The sequence below is a fragment of the Sorex araneus genome, chromosome 1 (genome assembly GCF_027595985.1).
Source record: "Sorex araneus isolate mSorAra2 chromosome 1, mSorAra2.pri, whole genome shotgun sequence".
NCBI classification, from domain to species: Eukaryota; Metazoa; Chordata; class Mammalia; order Eulipotyphla; family Soricidae; genus Sorex; species Sorex araneus.
Genome location: NC_073302.1, coordinates 234077359 through 234096767, shown reverse-complemented (window position 1 = coordinate 234096767; position 19409 = coordinate 234077359). Strand labels below are relative to the sequence as shown.

Below are 19409 nucleotides of genomic sequence, written 5' to 3'. Positions count from 1 at the left end.
CACAGATCAAGACTAGGAGAGAGAATTATCTCTATTTTTAGATAATTATAAAATTCTATAAACTGTGCATGCCTTAGAAAAAGTGAATTATCTTTTATTGGCATCTTACATGAAGCCCAGAATGGATTTTTTAAGTGTAGGATTTGCTGCTCCCATCTAACTGCCCCACTGCATCCTCCGTCCCACCGTGCAGATGTAGCAGGCTGAGTGATGAATTCAAGAGCTGTTCGTGGCTCAAAGCTGCATCCAGAGCGGATCACTGCTGGACAAGTTCTATTTTAAGTCGTGCCTGTGAGTGCAGGTGTCAGCTCTCACTGGCAGTAGAGAAAGACTGTTCCATTCACTCTGTAGCCCTCTCCCCCAGAAGGCAGGCACTCTCCTCACAGTTGGTTTTCTTGCTTTGCCAGCCCCCTCCGCTCCCCCGTTTTTTTTAATCTCCGGGAAATTCCAGGGGGGCAAAGTGGGCAGGACTGAGAGGAAGGGTGAAGACGGACAGAAAGAGGTTGTCTGCAGCGCCCCTACTTTATAGGGCACGTGGCCGCTGGAAGAAGCTGCTGCTGCTGGATACAAGGAGGAAGATGATGACCCCCCAGCCAGCAAGTAGATGGAAGGGAAAGAGAAGGTGTCAGCACAGACACACACACACACACACACACACACACACACACACACAGTGTCTTTCTTCATAGGGAAATAGGGAGAGCGCGCGTGCACACACACACACAGACACAGACACAGACACACGCTGTTCTTCCCCATACAGAGAACACACACAGTGAGTGTCCTTCTCCATATGGAGTGCACACACACACACAGAAGAACACACACACATTGTCTTTCCCCATAGGGAGAACTCACACAGACAGGCACACACACACAGAGATATACACCATCATCCCCCGTCGGGAGAACACGCAGACACAGACACACACACACAGACACACACACACACACACACACACACACACACAACAGAGACACAAACACCTGGACCCCGAAGGAGGAACACAGACACACGGACTCACTCTGTCCTTCCCCTCGAGAAGTCAACCCTGAGGGAATCTAGGAGGAAGCACCAGCCGGCCCGGCCCTGCCAGCGCGGCCGGGTGTCTGGCAGCGGTCCCCATGCACCTGCTCACCTGTCTATGGGCTCGGGGGGGGGGGGCGGGGGGGGCGGGGGAGGCGCGGGGGCGGCCGGCCGGGGAGAGGGGGAGGCCGGCCGACGAGGGGGTGCGCGCGGGGCTCCGCCCCCGGAGGCTCTGCGCAGGCGCCGCGCCGCTACCGCAGGCAGGGGGCGGCAACATGGCGGCGTGAGTGGCGGCGTCGGGGCTTCACAACAACAGTGGCGCCCGGAGCAGCGGCAGCGGCGGCGTCCGTCGCCTCGGCCACCGCCTGAGCTCCCGCGCCGGTCGCCCGAACCCCAGCACCCTCGGGAGCGGCGGCAGCATCTCCGCGCGGGGGGCGGGCCGGGCCGGACGGCCCCGGAGGAGGAGAGCGGCGGCGGCGGCGGCGGCGGCGGCACGGCCACAGCAGCTGGGCGGGCACTGCCGCTCGCCGGGCAGCGGTTCGCGGCGCCGCCACCACCGCCGGGAATAAGCTCGGGCAGAAGCCGCCGCCTCCGCCGGGGAGGGCGCCGGAGCGGGCCGGGCTGAGGCGCAGGAGGCGGCGAGCGGGCCCGGCGCCGCGGCGCTGGTGGATGCTGGAGCTCCGAGGCGCCGGCTGGGGGGCGGGGGCCGAGGCAGGTATAACGGTCCCGGCGGAGGCAGCGCCTCGGCTCTTCCCTTCGCCCCAGGAGGGGGGCAGATGGCGAGCGAGAAGCCGGGCCCGGGGCTCGAGCCCCAGCCCGCGGGGCTCATCGCCGTCGGGGCCGGCGGCGGCGGGAGCAGCGGCGGCGGCGCGGGCGGCGGCGGGGCCAGCGCGATGGGAGAGCCGAGAGGGGCGTCCGGGCCCGGCTCGGTGGTGCTGCCCGCGGGGATGATTAACCCTTCGGTGCCGATCCGCAACATCCGGATGAAATTCGCCGTGTTGATTGGACTCATACAGGTCGGAGAGGTCAGCAACCGGGACATCGTGGAAACCGTGCTCAACCTGGTAAGGGAAGAGGCGCTCTGTCCCCCTCGGCCCCCCGGGGGCACCCCCCCACCCCCGGAACCTCCGTCCCCGCCGCGCGCTCCCACCTTTGCAGCCCCCGCGGCGCCCCTGCGACCCCCGAGCCCCGATCGCCCGCCCGGGGCTTGCCCAGCGTGTGACCTGCCTGCGCGCGGCCGCCGCGCCACCTCCCCGCTGGCCAGTCCCTCCGCCACCACCTGAGCGCCGTGCCCAACTCAACCCCGCTCAGGGGCACTTCGCGCAACTCCAAAGGGTCGAGCTTTTCAGCCCGGGTAGTTTCGGGGCGACTTGAGAGTTTAGTTACCGGAGGGGAAGCGGCGGCCTCTTTTTTCTCTGGGGGGAGTCTTTCTCCCACACTCTTTTAATTGTGCCGGGAGTCGCTCTCCGGGGATCGTTGCCTTTGCCCCTGGAGCCTTGATTCCCTGGTGCTGCTGAAACGCGAGAAGCGCGATAGCTCCGACTGGAGCAGCTGGGGTGTGATGTTTTTCCGAACGAGAAGGGAAATGATGCAGTTTCGCATCTGGCATTGAATAATATCCTGAGGCTCTGATGGAGAATGTTGGGACTGTCAACCTTTCCCCGCCCCCGTCTTATTGGAAAGGCGTTCTGCCCCCCTCCATTTATTTATTTATTTATTTATTTATTTATTTATTTATTTATTGGCGCTACCCCGAATTTTACTGACCTCTTCTAGGCATGTTTTGTGCACATATGGCGTTGAAATGTGAGCATACCCAATCATACAGGTTGGTTTCTGTGGTTGCCTTCAGAAAGCCTGGCAGGGGGATGAAAGACTTATGGGAAAGGTGCTAAATGCAGCCCATAGGTTTGGGTTTCTTTCATGCTAAGAAAGAGTTACTGCAGAACTGTGTATGACTTAATGTTTTGCGCTATCTTCAGATAGGCTAAGGAGCTTTCAAGATGTCAGGGGAAGGAACGGGAATAAATAAGAGGAGAAGCATAAATTGAGAGTAATTGGGATTAGTTCATTTTTAATGCGCTGGGAATGCAGTTTCTGCCGCAGCAAAGCTTTTTTAAACAGTTTATTCTGCAATACTGTACTGTAAGGTTTGGCTTTAGGGAAGGCAGGCAGGGCTTACATCCGGAGCAATCAGTTGACTATTGTATTTGGTGTGGAGTCAGTAATAGAAATATATGCTTGCTAGGGGATTTTATAACCAAGCTGTCTTTTTTTTTGGGGGGGGATTCTAAACAATTATTTTTATTTGATTTGTTGGAAAACTGAAGAGAAAAGCTGCAGCTACAGCAGTGTTACCCCACGACATGGATTAATGTCGACTGTTTAGGAACCTCTTAAATTCACCAACAAGTTAAAGCTGATTATTCCCCCCTACCCCTTTTTGACTCGTATTTCAAATTATTGATAAACACTACTTCTTTTTGCTTTGTTATTTTTATTATTAAGTGCAAGATATGTCATTTTATTTTTTGTGTACCCTTCTAATAAATCACAAAAGTCAACATGAGTTTTAGGGAATGTCATCATGTTGATACCAAATTCTTTTAAAAAATGGTAGAAATTTCTGGACAGAATAAATAGTAACCAGCTGTATATGGGTTAGTACTTGCTTTTTTTTTTTTAAATTGATGAGGTCTAAAAATATATTAATATGGTAGCAGGCACTGTATGTCTGTAATTGTAAAAGAACACATCTTTTCCAGGTGTTGCTCAACTCTTTCCATTTTTATTTTAGAGATTGTGCAGTTAGATTGTTGTAATAAGTGTTTATATGCTTTGTACATTTAAAGTGATAGGAGGCAATAGAGCGCTCAGAATCTTCAAGCTGATTTGAATGTGTAACTAGCTTGACTCTGCAGCAGTGGCCCCGTGGGCTGGAATCAGTCTGTAGCTGTACAGTAGGTTAAGAAGGGTTGGAGATAGAAAAGGAATTTAGCTCTCTTCAACACAGTGAAAGTTTGGCATGAAGTCTCAGTATGTAAACATTGAGTCGAGATAATTTCACCGTTAAACAGCTTAATTACAGTGAGAATTAATATGGTGTTGAAATGTCGTAACCCAAATCCACTCCACTGGTTGTACTTGCATTACTTTTTGGAATTAAAAAAGTTAGGTTTTAGATTTTGTGTTTGTGTATTTAAAGCTTGCAGTGTATCTTTGAAAAATTGTTTGAGGCCAGGGTATGGATAATAGGTGCCAGAAGAAGTTGTTAAGTATATTACAATGTATTAGAGTTTGTTTATTTGAAGTGTAAAATATCTTGAATTGTTGGCTTAGGGCTTCTTCTTTTCAGTAGCCTCATGACAAAAATATATGAAAATTTAACATGATCTTGAACATACTTGGTAATAATGGCCATATCCAGAAAATACTTATTAATTCTTAATTTAGTTACTTAATAAGAAAAAATCCAAATTCATGAAGGGGACCCAGTGACTTGATAGAGGTTGGAGTCTCCTATTATCTCTAAAATGAGTTTTTCCAATTTTGAATCAATTTAAAACACTTAAGTAAGTAGTGGAGATAGTGGAAATATTGATTGTAGGGCCCTATATCACAGAAAAGAGTAATGAATAAAACTTCAGAACACATCAGCTTCTACGTTAGGAGTATCCCTCTCAGTCACATTTGTCTTAAGAGATTTCTTTCTTTCCCCCTGTATGGCCTTTCTATTAAGAGAATACTGATACTTGCATTTTAAAGTGCTATTTCTCACATACCTTGCCCAATAAATTAGAGGTTTGGCAGAGTGGAGTCCAAGAAATCAGTAAGATACTTAGGCAACGTAGCCCAGTTTGTAATTTTTCTCCGTTTGTCAGAGGTAGTAATCTGATTCCATTACTTGGTGGATTGTGGGAGTTTGTATTAAAATTACCAGTGCATCAAGGAATATAATGTTTTTTCTATTGTAGATATATATTTCGTTTAATGATATCTTTGATTCAAATATGAGCTGGATAGTTATCAGGAATGTAAAGAAACCACTTTGTAAAAATAATGGTACAGTAAGTATGTCTTTTTTTGCAAGGTAGTTTTACCTGTGAAAGAAACTGATAACTGACAAAATTTGACTTTAGGAAGAATTAGTTAATTAGAGGTATATTAGAGTCTTAATAGCGGAGGGATTTTGTTGGTTGTTTCAGTTATAAGACATAGTACTTAATCTGGTGCTTCCTTTGTAAATACATTATTGCATGTTTATGTAAGGATTTTCTGTCCTTCCAGTAAATGCTACGTAAATATCCTGTATTTCTGTTTAAAGCATGAATGTATCTTTGTCCCTGGTTTTATGTAAACATTTTGGAAAAGTAGAACAGATGCTTAATATTTGCTTAATGAAAAATTTCACAATAAGGTTTTTGAACAACTGTATGTCTTAGATTGTATAATTCTATGGCTTCTAATTTGGATTCCCCCCCCCAACTGCCGCGCCCCCAACCATCCAACCATGTGTTAGTGTGTACTTTGTCCAAGTATCTTCAGTTGTAGGAAGTACTATTTCCTGACAGTTTATATATTTTTTACATTCCAGGTGGTATACTATGCCATATATCTTGAGAGGGTTTTGTGGATTCCTCTGTTCTGTTGCCATGTAGATCATGGTATTTTTGTTAAAGGGAACTTTTGTTACTTTCTATCTTTGTTATTTTCTATCTGAATAAAATAGTAACCTTTCATCTTTAGAGTTTTTTCATTTGTAGATAATTCCTAAACTATTTTTCATTAAAAATTACTCAAAATTTCACAAGTAAAAGATGTTTTCCACATTTGAATTAAATTATTTAAAAAAGAAATGGCTGCATCTTAGAAGTTTCAAACCTTAAGTTAATAAAACCACGTTTGTAGTAATAATTTTCTACATTTAATATATGACATGTCAGACTTTTTGTTCACATATTATCTTATTCCTATTATCAGTTATTAAAATTTAACAATTAATATTTCAGTATTGAATATATAATAACTATATTAAAGAGTCCTGAGTTTTCTTACAGAAATATTGATTTAGTCAAGTAATTATACTAAAGCAGCAAATTTTAATATCTAGGCTTAGATTAAGATGTATTAATTTTAGTCAAGTGCACTGGGGTATGCATTTTAGCATTATTGACCTTGAGAACCAGCAGTTTTTGAAATTTTATTGAATAGTTGGGTTTCAACCAGAGTCAAGAAGTGAATTAGACTCATGTGAAGATAATATCATTGCCTCTTTCAAAAACTATTGAGTGTGTTGAATATGCATGGCTTTTATGTAGGTGTTAGTATGTATGTAAATTCCATATTGAAGATGGCTCATGCACAAAGTAGGAGTCTGGTAAAGACTTTCCAGTTAATCCATGTGTATATTAAAGATATAAGCACACATTTGTCTATAATACAGATATACATTCACCCATGCTTATAACACATGAATAAAATTGAAATAATATTGTTGGCATTTGTCATGTAAAAATAAATATAGACTCCATTGTGTTTGTGTAGCATATACTTTCCCTTGATTGTCCTTTGATGAACCCTTCAATATCCCTTCTGAGTTCTGCTGGTTTGGGCAGTCTGGGCATATAACCCAATCAAAGCTCGAATCAGCTGATTGATTTAGGTGTGAACTTTTAATCCCTGGGGAGCCACCGGGTCAGTCACAGGTCTTGTGCTGAACTCTCTGTTGGAGAGGCTGAACTGGTATACTCGTGTTCCCGCTCTGGGTACCAGTATCAGAATTTGATGGAATGTGAAATTCAGAGGACATTCTTGATTCTGTTTGAGCCCCTGGAATTCTCTGGTGATTATCTTCTAACCATTAAAGTCTCTTTTTACGGTTTATTATTATTGCTATTAGCTACAAGTCAGTTTAAATTGGATTGTTGTAACTTCTAAATGAAAACAGTCCATACAAACAGTCATTTGTAATTGGAAATGGGACACTCTAAGAAGCATGTTGAAATGGAGTACAGGGCACTGAGGACTTTGCTTTTTTCTAGCTGTTCCTTTAATTTTTTAAATGTGTTGTTGTTGATTTGTCTTTGGTTTACAATAGCAAGGAACTTGAAAGGTATTGCTTCACACTTTAAATGTATAATAATCATCACTCTTCCTACCAAAGTTCTTTTGCCATCACACCACCAAGAAGACCCCGCTACTCGTACTCTAAGCCCTCTCCCTTTCTGTCTGACAACCACCTTAGTTTTCACAGCGTCTAGGACTTACTTTTGCAGTTTTTCACCACATGAGTGAAACCATTCAGTAGTTGTCCTTTGCTTGCTTACTAATTTCACTTAGTGTTTCTTCTTACAGCAAAGCTGCCTAGATTGTTAATTGGCATTATCTTTTTCCATGCAACTCTTGAGGCAGGAACTGTAGGAATGGTGGAGTATCTTGACCACATTGTGGGGAATCCTTGATGATTATTTCTAGAGAAATCGACTTTGTCTCTTGCTACCATGCTTGAAAGCAGACAGGGCAGAAAAAACTAGTCTTTAAGGGGCTCTTTCTGCCTCTGTTTACCTTCTAAGATAGTTGGGAATCAAAACGTCAAGTACTTCGAGGCTTGGAAAGACCATTATTATTATTATCATAGTTTTTACAGTTGAAGTTAAAATTAATAAGAGTACAGCAGGCAGTTAAATTAGAAATAGGTACAGTTCTGTCCTACTCTCTTCCAAGCACCTTTTGATTCCTGTGCTGAACTTTCATGACCAAAGAAACAGTCTGGTTGTCCAATTGACACTACATGGTGTTGGTTGCCATGCTGTTGAGAGGGGAAAAGGATGAGGACAAAAGCCCTTTCCCTCCCAGGGCTGCACGGGACCGTAGTTTAGTTCAAAGTCCACGAGTGGAACTGCCAACAACCTCTGGGTTTCTGTGCCTCTGGTATAATGGCCACTCAGGGCTGGCGGAACTGTTCCTGAGTGTTTGCTGCTGGCAGAAATACCTCTGGTCTTAATACCAGAATCCCAAAATTGGGCGGCCACTTTCACGACCGTGCAACATCATATGCTCATTGTTATCAACAATAGAAAACATACGTTCTAATGATACCATTTCTGACAGGTCTGACTATGGGGGGGAAAACTCCAAATAATGATAGTTTTCGGTCAAAAATTGAATGTTATCATAGCAATGAGAGAGTTACTTGAAAATCATCTGCCACACAGGCAGAGGGGGAGACTGAGGGAGGGTCTCTGGGGTTCTTGGTAGTGGATCATGTGCACTGGTGAAGGGATGGGTGTTTGATCATTGTATGACTGAGACTTGATCCTGAAAGCCCTGTAACTGTTCTCACAGTGTCTCAATTAAAAAGCATAAAATAAAAAAATAAATAAATAAATTTTAAAAAAAACCAATCTGGTTGTAAAGAGGGTTGGTTGGTTGGTTGGTTGTTTTATGGGTCACTGTTTGTATTTTTGGCCTCACCTCATGGCATCTGGGCTTGCTTTTGACTCTGTGCTCAGGGATCACTTCTGGCAGTGTTTGGGAAACCGTATGTGATGCTAGGGATTGAACTGAGATGGTCACATGCAAGGCAAGCACGTTTTCCCCTCTACTTCCAGGTTATCAAGAGTTTTATTTGAAGGTGTAGCCAGGAATAAGTAATAGAAAAGCTGTGTCTCCTCACCCAAGTTATTGTTTCGTATTGCTTCAAAGAAATTATTAAGTTGAGGGTTTAGGAGACAAGGATGCTTATTACATTAAGATTCATTATTGCTGTGAATCTGAAAGGGCAGAGATTTAGATTGGTATACTGACTCCTGAAGTCATCTTTTGCTTTTGTTTCTGATTCATAAGTATATTGACCAAATGCTTAGGAAAACCACTACCAGAGAAATCTGAAGCCTAATCAAGGAAAAGTCAGTGTTTTCACTCTTAAGTTTCTGAAGCGGCATTGGACAAAGTAGAGCTGCTCTAGCACTGTGGCTGCTGGAAGGGAACAATGAGAGCATGCTGGATAACAAGTGAGGTCTTTCTGAAAAAAAAAAAAATTCAGGTTCAGTGCATGTTTTACTTTCCTTTTATTTATTTAACACGGATTTTTAACATAGCACTGTATCAGCATCATCCCGTTGTTCATCGATTTGCTCAAGCGGGCACCAGTAATGTCTCCATTGTGAGATTTGTTACTATTTTTGACATACCGAATACACCACAGGTAGCTTGCCAGGCTCTGCCGTGTGGGCGGGATACTCTCGGAAGCTTGCTGGGTTCTCTGAGAGGGATGGAGGAATTGAACCCAATCAGTAGGGTATTGGCATTATGGGTTGTTTCTTACTCTTGACTACTGTACTAAGATGGTATTCAATGAATAAACAGTTATCTCTTTGTGTTGTATTCTCTAACTGGCTCATTTAGTGTTAATAATTTTTTGAGGACTCTACTTGTTTCCATAATGGCAGCAATAATTTACATTCCCACCAACAATATATAAGAATTCCTTTCTCTCCATATCCTCTCCAACACTTATTGTTTTGGGAGAATAGTTACATTAGTAAGGTATTTTGTGATGATAGTAATGAGTGCAAGCAACTTGACTCTCCAGAGCTCCACTGCCAGAATGAAGAGTCCTTGTTCTGCTGGTCTGTGCTTTCAAAGAGTGACATTGGCTTACTCTTATTCTTCTAATCATATTTATTATTGTTATATATGTGTATATATATGCTCGACTTTTGCCTTTATATATTAGAAAATCATATCCAAATTAATTTTTGTAGCTATATATTGTCAGAAATAAAACACATTTAGATCTGATGAAGAATGATGTTCATAACACAGATTTCAGACTTGAAGCTGGATGCAGTAAGTTGATATCTATGTTTACTCCCCCAGTGCCACCCCTCCATCCATGGTGAGTTGATCAGTGTATAATTCATCGTGCCTTGTGCCTAAGATAGTGGTATTACTAAACATGATATTTAAAGGTGTATAAATAGAAAGAAAAGGTATATAAGGTGAAGGGGCAGACAAGGGTTAGGATATTACAAGTTTCAGTTGTTTTTGGCTGTAAACAATTCTAGTTTTGGGTATACCTTTGGGGTGTTAGAATCTCTTATTTATTCTTGCTTTGTACAGTTTAGGATTTCTGTGGATGGCATTATTCTTCCATGGACTAAACTGAAAATAGACTTCGCCCATACATAATATTTAGTGGCTGAAAATCAAGCTGGACATCTGAGACAGCCTGATAAGTTCTTTCATTCTTCTGCAGAAATAAAAAGATGATTATCATTGGAATTGCTTAGAAGTTAGAATGTAAGTGTAGATATGACTAGTGAAGGCAGAGCATAGTTTAAGGATGGAACTAACACAAAAGTACCTAGAATCAAGAGATGGATTGCAGATGGCATTTTGAAGTCTCTCCCATCCATTGTATTCATAGACTTTTCAATGTTTAAACACACTTCCTATTTTTCTTAAGTCAATTTGAGTCAGGTTTCTTGCACTTGAACGCCAAAGATTTTTGATGAATACTCTACGTTAAACCAAAACTACCTCAATTAAAATGAGGATAAATTTAGTAGTTAACTAAACCTTTCAGATTAAGTATCAAAGGATATTAGCTTGGCAAAAAACTTGAAATATACCTATTATAGTTTATAAACTTAATTTTCACTATATGGGGCAGGAAGTAACAATGAGATACCTTGAAAAAGAAATGTTTAGGTGGAAAATGGAAGTTTAGGCATGTGAAATGTTAATAGCTAGACATATTTTAATATATCAAGAAATAGAAAAGGATTCTTTACATTAACCCATAATTTTTATATCAAATAAAAATTATCTGTGGACACATATAAGGGTTAAATGTAGTATTATTCAGAAACAGAACTGGTGACAACCTAAATTTTCAGCTATAGAAACAAGCTAAGTATATTACTTTACATTCACCATAAGGGCTATCAAACTGTCCATGTGTCTCCCAGCACATATGTAAAGGGGGTTATCTATTTACAAAGTGGTTGTGCACAGTGAGTGAATTGATTTATATAAAGTGCTTGGTACAAATCCAACTCATTTAGCATGTTTTATTTACTGTGGTTGCTTTTACTCTTGTCTCTCTTTCCTTTTTGTTGTGGTTGTGAGGGGGTGTGGCCCCTTTGATTGCTGTGGTTGAGCACTCTTGGTTTTGGTGTTTACTGGGTCTGGGCAATTGTACACTTGCTTGTGGTGTGCACACTTCTAGTTGTAGTGCTGTGTAGGGTTGAATTCCTTGGTTGCTGTGCTCACGTATTCAGTTGAGGTCTTGTGGGGGCTAGTCAGACCCTTTAGTTATGGCATCCGTGCATACTTGGTTGTTGAGTGCTAAAGATTGCATAGTTTTGTTTTGGCACTAAGCACTTAGCCTGTGGGGTAGTGCCAGGGGTTGAACAGGAGATCTCATTTTATGAGGGAGGTGATCTTCTATGGCACCAAATTCCTGGGCCCTGTTATTTTTATTCTTATTTTAAGTGTTAAGATCAAATCTCTGATAATACAGTGAATATAATGACATAATAAGGCTGAGCTGTTGAAACCTTGAAACCCTTACCTTGAAGTGCCATAGCCTAGTGAACTTGTTAGAGAGGGTATCTCAGGTCAGACAGGATTATGGCCCACAGACCATGATCATCAGATGAAATATAGGAGGGCTGTTCTTTTGAGTTTTGCAGAGTCTTGAACAGTGTCAGGGTAGTTGTCTGTACTTTCCTATATTGACTAGAGAATAAAAACGCAGACGAAGGAATAGGGTGATGTCTTTTTGTGGCTGGATTTCTCACATAGACGTGGTAGAACTTGGATATTTTTCTGGTTAACTAGATCATCCTTTAGGAGTATTAACTTACTGGTTTTTTTTTTTTTTTTTTTTTTTTTTGCGTCACACCCGATGATGCTCAGGGGTTATTGCTGGCTCTGCACTCAGGAATTAATTCCTGGCGGTGCTTGGGGGGCCATATGGGATGTTAGGAATTGAACTCGGGTTGGCGTGTGCAAGGCAAACACCCTACTCGCTGTGCTATTGTTCCAGCTCCCTAGCTTACTCGTTTAGGTGTCTTCTAAACAAGTAAGTATTGAGTATTAAGTCTAATAGAGTAAGTCAGAATATTAAAAATGATTTAAGTTTTTATTTTTTTGGTCTTACAATCAGTGTTTTCACTCCTGTGAAAGCAAAATATGAGCCCCTAACTCCTTTACCATCTCTCAGACGTTAAAACTGTTTTTGCATTAATAGGATAGTTTCATTGTATTTGATGAAGCAAAAATTACAGCACTCCCTAATGACAATTACATCATTCAAACTGGTTAAATGTCACTATCAGCAAATCTCTATGGGGGTAGAATAATCCTGTAACTGAATTGCAGTGATGGTTATTAGAGTGTCTCCATGTGATAAGATGGCATAGGACTTCAATTTTTAGATATCCTTTCATTAGGTACTATGTAGCCATGGGGGAAACTGAGGAAAAGATACATAGAATAACTCTACTGCCTTTTGCAACTTTCTGTAAGTTATCATTATTTCAAAATAAAACATTAATATTCTTATGAGATAAAAATTTAGTGTTGTTCTGTAATATTCTCAACATAATTTTTAATCAGTCATTCTAGAATATTATATAGCATATATTTAATGGTAGTTAATTATTTATAGTGTACTTGTGAGATTGTTCTGTGTAATCAGACCTCTAAAGAACCCCCTTTTCAGATTCCACTCATTTTCTACAGATGTGGAAAAGTGTGCAGGAAGTGTGAAATAAGACAGCATTGTGTATAAGGTAGTAAAGCTGGGACCCAGGCCTTCAGATACCAGAATCAGAGTCTTTTTCACTTAATAAGCAAAATATATATACTTATATTATATATATATATTTAAATAGCTCCCTGTGGCGTATTCAGATCCAAAATACAGTAATAGGTATATATGTACCTCTCGGAGAGCCTGGCAAGCTACTGAGAGTATCCTGCCCGCAAGGCAGAGCCTGGCAAGCTACCCATGGTGTATTCCATATTCCCAAAACAGTAACAATAGGTCTCATTCCCCTGACCCTGTTAGAGCCTCTAGTCGTTGGAAAAGATGAGTAAGGAGAGGCTGCTAAAATCTCAGGGCTGAGTGTAATAGAGACATTATTGGTGCCCGCTCAGAGTAAATCGACGAACAACGGGATGATAGTGATACAGTGGTATATACTTAGAAAACTATAATAAGGGCTAGCATTTGGGAAAAAAAGAGTTATTCTTGGAAAGGTAGGGACCAGCCAACCTTTGTTGCTTCTATGGTGGGGAATGCTGCCCATAAAAAATCTTGGGGTTAAGGGGTTGATATCAATGGTATATAAAGCACTGGTTGAACTCTACAAGAAGAAAACATCCAACCCCATCAGAAAATGAGGCGAAGAAATGAACAGAAACTTTACCAAGGAAGAGATACGAGTGGCCAAAAGGCACATGAAAAAGTGCTCTACATCACTAATCTTCAGGGAGATGCAGATCAAAACAACCATGAGATACCACCTCACACCACAGAGATTAGCACACATCCAAAAGAACAAAAGCAACCACTGTTGGGAGAGGATGTGGGGAGAAAGGGACCCTTCTACCCTGCTGGTGGGAATGCCGACTAGTTCAGCCCTTTTGGAAAACAATATGGACGATTCTCAAGAAATTAAAAGTTGAGCTCCCATTTGACCCAGCAATACCACTTCTGGGAATATATCCCAGAGAAGCAAAATAGTATAGTAGAAATGACATCTGCACTTATATGTTCATCACAGCACTGTTTACAATAACCAGAATCTGGAAAAAACCCGAGTGCCCTAGAACAGATGACTGGTTGAAGAAACTTTGGTATATCTATACAATGGAATACTATGCAGCTGTTAGAAAAAAGGAGGTCATGAATTTTGCATATAAGTGGATCGGCATGGAGAGTATCATGCTAAGTGAAATGGGTCAGAAAGAGAGAGACAGACATAGAAAGATTGCACTCATCTGTGGAATATAAAATAACAGAGTAGGAGACTAACACCCAAGAATAGTAGAAATAAGGACCAGGAGGTTGACTCCATGGCTTGGAGGCTGGCCTCACTTTCTGGGGAGAGGGCAACTCAGAGAAGGGATCACCAAGTATATTGCGGTCAGAGGCCATGTGGGGGAAGGGTGATGTAGGCTGAATGTAGACTAGAGACTGAACACAGTGGCCACTCCACACCTTTATTGCAAACCACAACACCTAATTAGAGAGAGAGAGAACAAAAGGGAATACCCTGCCACAGTGGCGGGGTGGGGTGGGGGGAGATGGGATTGGGGAGGGTAGGAGGGATGCTGGGTTTATTGGTGGTGGAGAATGGGCACTGGTGAAGGGATGGGTTCTCGAACTTTGTATGAGGGAAACATGAGCACAAAAATATATAAATTTGTAACTGTACCCTCACGGTGATTCACTAATTAAAAATAAATTTAAAATTAAAAAAAAATCTTGGGGTAAGCTATTGACAAGAAGGAAAAATGCGGGAATGATTTCATAGGTTTATACACAAATGACTTAGCAAGAATTACAATATGGATTATTCATTTTTGAGTTGGTAGGAATAATTGATTATATAGTTTTATAAATAATGGCTGTTTTAGAATTTTATGCGTTTCACTAGGCAAAATGTGGCTTCCAAAGTATTACTTTGAATTAGAATAGATAATAGTAAAATAGAATATAATTTCATGGACACATAATTATTATGATTCACCGTTTAAAACACAACATCTACATTTGCTTTGATTAAGAATGAATTACAGAAGCCAAGTTAGCTCTGAGGGCTGAGTACATGCTTTGCATGTGAGAAGGAGACCCAGGTTCAAAACCCACTTCTATTCGGTCCCCACACTGGGGGCAACTCATGAGCACTGCTGAGTGTGGTCCCTAAACAGACAGACAAATGAATATTATTGGAGGAATTATACCAGAGCTTAGGTACATATAATTTTGATTCTCAAATTACTGATGGGGAAAGCATTGATTAATGTAAATTTTATGTAAATGTTTAGATATATTTCTCTTTAACAGATACTTTAATGTTATGTAGGACATATTCTGCTGCTGATAGAGATTGTTATTTTAAACTGAATATTTTTTTCAAATATTTTTTCAAATTTGTCATTTATATGTCAGATTTGCTTTCATATGATAATGTTTTTAATATCCTCTTACAACCTCTTTAAAGTAATTTGTGGGTATTCATAGTATAATTAATACATTAAGGCTGAATTTAAGGGGTTGTTCAAGGTTGAAATACCATTAAATCCTTACAGGCCAACTTCTATAATAACCATATAGTATATGTACTCTCATTTTATCATCTTGTCCGGGAAGTGTAAAATTTTCAATGAAAAAATAGCTATTGTCTTTTTTCAGTTAAACTGAATATGATATCTTAAAATGTTTTCAAGTCTAATTATTTAAGTAGTATTGTGATGCCATAGAATTATTTTATTTGCACTAATTTCCATACTTGATTACCCTTTCAAAGTCCTTGAATTTAAATTAAGTACTTAAATTAGTTAACAAAAAAAAAAACCCAAACCCTGAGGTATATGTCATTAATGGAATCATTTTTTTATTATACTGTATTGATTGTACTTGCTAAGTAATTGCCGCTTTTCTTATGTAATTGTTCTCCCATCTTTTGTATAAAGAACTCCTTTCAGTACACAGCTCTTTGCACTACTTACGTGAGAACTTTCCCATCTCCCTCTGTAAAGTTTTCTTATCTTTTCCTAATGTTCTCCCATTTCATTTTGCATTTGTCTCAGATTTAGCACTTGCTCACTTCAGTTATTTGTTTACTTCTCAGATTACTTTACAGACTTTGAATCTCTTGACATCAGAACAAAGCCTTTTTTACCTTGATATCATGAATATATAATGTAGAATCTGGACTTCTGTGCTGCTTAGTGAACTTTTGTGTGAATAAAGATTTTTATGCCTTTAGTATAGTTTGTTTTGGTCACGTCTGCATGGATAAAAATCTTGTCTATGCAGGACACTCTGGTTCTTTTAATATGTAGTATTAAGTGAGCAGTTTTGATGTTTTCAGATCTGAAAAATAACCTATCACTTGTGTTGATGGTGAGAATAGCACCAGGTTAAGATTATCTGGACTTTTCTTCATCTAAGATTTAGCATCTACATCCCCAACTCTTAGTCCAGTGTTCTCTTCATTTTATTTTAGTGCTATAGTTTTACTTTGTCTCAGCTTTGAGGTCAAGGTTTTTAATTTTTAGAGAATTCTATAACCCTTACTCCCATCCTTGGGACCCACCCATTGCCATAGTAAAGTAATGGTTAAGTAAGTTGGTAATGCTAACCTAGTTTATATGAATGTTAGGATTCGTGGACTTGATGGATAGCTTTAGGACAAATATGCATAAAAAGAGTATTTTGGGACCGGGGAAATACAGGGGTTGAGGTGACTTCTTTGTATGCAGCTGACCCCAGTTTCTTCCCTCTACCACATTTTGTCCCCATGTCATCCCCAAGAAGAACACTGTATGTGGCCTCCCTCCAAAATGTTCATCTACAGGTCTTTATTTAGTTGAGTTCTTGCTAGAGGAGTTCAGCTTAAAACTTTGTATTCATATGCATGAGAATAGGGTAGTAGGATCGAATCCAGGAGTGATGCTCTTAAGGTATTTTCTAAAACCTATGGTTCCTTTTATTTTAAAATTGCCTTTTTCTTACTTTCCTTCCTATTAATTGGAAACAGTAGATAACCTCTAGCAGATAGAACATTAATTTAGTAGTTTCATGAAACAGTAACATTTCAAATTATTGTTCTTTAGTATATCACCAAGAGTGAACGTAAGTGTTGTAACTGGTAAGTGAATGTCTCCAAACTAATGGTTTTATTACTTCTATGCTATATGCTGTTTTATCATGCAAGTTGTTTTAAATATTGTTACACATTCAGTAAGCTTGTTATCAATAAACAGAAGTGAGATAATATGATAAAGAAATGCATTTTTAATATTAGTCATAAATGTAGCTCAAAAGTCAATATACAATTTTTTATTCCTATTTCAAATGTTATTAATGCGAAGTTTACTTTAAAGCTCTCCCAGCTTGTTCAAAGCTTTTGTCTTTTATAACGTTTTATGGCAAAATAGACAGAATTTACCAAATCAACCATTTTAAAATGGAGTTCAGTAGCACTATGCATATTAACATTGTTGTGCAACTGTCAGCACTCTCGATTTTCAGAATTTCATCCTTATTGGAAGATGTACATAATAGCAATCATTCCCCAGTCTTTCTCTCCACCCCTTGGCAACCCCCATCTTACTGTCTCAAGGAATTTTACTACTGGAGATGTCTCATCTGTGTGGAATCATTTGATATTTGTCCTTATTTTACTGAGAATATGTCTTCAATGAGTAATAGGCTTTGATTCAAAGTAGTATCTATTCACAACACATGTCATGTACTCTGAGGCTGTAGTTTTATGTTAACATTTACAAATTCGTCATCACCATTGACCAGTCTCTGAGTTGTGGAACTCAAAACAACTTATCTGTGATAAGCAAAAGTAATTTTCATGTGGCTTAGGGTCTTCAGAGTTTTTGTGACTTAGGGATGTATATAACACACACAAACGATATGTATGCATATGTATATATGATATTTCTTTAAAATTTGTAATTTCATTTTGTATACTTTTTGTTTCTATAATGTGATCTTGATTTTCTTTTTTAAATTTTATTTTATTTTTATAAAGTTGTTCACAATAATTCATTACATTTAAAATTCAAATTATCCCATCAACATGCACCTTCCCACCATCATAAGAGAAAAGTGTGTGAAGATTGTTGTATTTTATCTTGGAGCCATTTAAGCCTTTGTATAAGAGATTACAAGCATGTATGTTAAACCCAAAAAATGTGTGTTACTTTTGGTACATCGATGGGATAGAGTATGACAGGGCATGCACTCCAAAAGTTCTGAGTTTTAGAAAATGATTATAGAGCAGATTCACTCATGGGTAAAGCCTATGTCACTCTCTTCTTGGCCGTTGATGAGATTATGTGGCGTCGGGGGCAGTTTGTGGGTGTGACTACCAAGGTACTAGAAAACTTGCAAGCTGAGGGGAGGACGCTCATTCCCACTCTGAGCTTGGAGATCTCAGTCACGGGTTCTGCATACCTGAGTTTTTTTGCAAGTTCTCTGGTGGCTGAGGCTCATTGGAGCCTGTGGAGAGTGGTATTGAGCATGGTTGTGGTTGGGTTCTGGAGGTTTTAGACTGCTGAGGTTCTGCTGGAGCAGGGAGGGAAACTCAACCTGCTCCCGCTCTGAGTTTCCTCTGTGAAGATAGCCTGGCACAGGGCAAAGACATTCTGCATCGCTTTTCTGGGAGCTTTATTTCAGAGTTTTTGAATCTTGGCTGTTGATGAGATATTATGGTTCGGGGAAGGGGGGGGGTGTTGTCTTGATTTTCTTACCTTAAGACTTTTGTTTTTCCATTTTGGGTCACACCCGACAATGCTCAGGGGTTACTCCTGGCTCATGCACTCAGGAATTACTCTTGGCAGTGCTCAGGGGACCATATGGGATGCTGGGAATCAAACAAGGTTGGCCGTGTGCAAGGCAAACACCCTACCCGTTGTGCTATCGCTCCAGCCACACCTTAAAACTTCTTTGAAAAATTTTCAACACCCACTTCTAGTTGTGTAAATTCCTGGTATTTTTATCTTATATCCTTAAAGTTTAAAAATAATCTTCATCTTAAACAGGAATTTAGTTCCAAGGTGGAGTAAATAAAAGAGGCTGAGAATGCCAGGCTGGAATTCACTTGAGCTGACCTAGGGAAAAGTACATGATTAGTAATTTTTATCTTACCACTTAAAAAACTATTTATGTAAGGTAGTAATTAGTTTGCTGCAGTGATTTGTTTCCTAATTGAATATTCACCAGTGATGTTACAGCAGGCTTTAGATCATCATTTAAAAAAAAAAGAAAGAAGACAAACCTGTAATTCATTTTTGTCTGAGAGGTTGTTAATGTACTTAGTCTATTAAAAAAACTTAAAAAGCTGTATGTAAAACTTGTCTTCATCTTTAGTTGCAAGTTCTACTGAGCATACACATAATGTTTGAGCTCAATTTATGCAGTAGTATCTAAAGATAAATTTTCATTTTAATATTTCATTCTGTACTTTTAACAAATAATTTATCACCTTTTTACTATTACTGTTGAATTATTTTGGAGGGTCATTTTGGATAATATTTTATCAAAGGGACTCTCATTTTTATTTCAGCAAATTAAACTCCTTTATATACTAGTATTCAGACATTGAAACAATGGGGACTG

The 19409-nt window shown here is 40.1% G+C and overlaps 1 protein-coding gene across 4 annotated transcripts in view; it reads left to right on the top strand.

The window, feature by feature from the left end:
- Positions 1-1664: 1664 nt before the first annotated feature.
- Positions 1665-19409, top strand: part of NBEA (neurobeachin) — a 625086-nt gene continuing 607341 nt past the window's right edge. For all 4 annotated transcript variants that reach the window (XM_055142057.1, XM_055142054.1, XM_055142047.1 and 1 more), the window contains exon 1: positions 1665-2091. In XM_055142057.1, the coding sequence (XP_054998032.1) occupies positions 1804-2091 (288 nt within the window). In that variant the 5' untranslated portion in view covers positions 1665-1803. The remainder of the gene's footprint in view (positions 2092-19409) is intronic.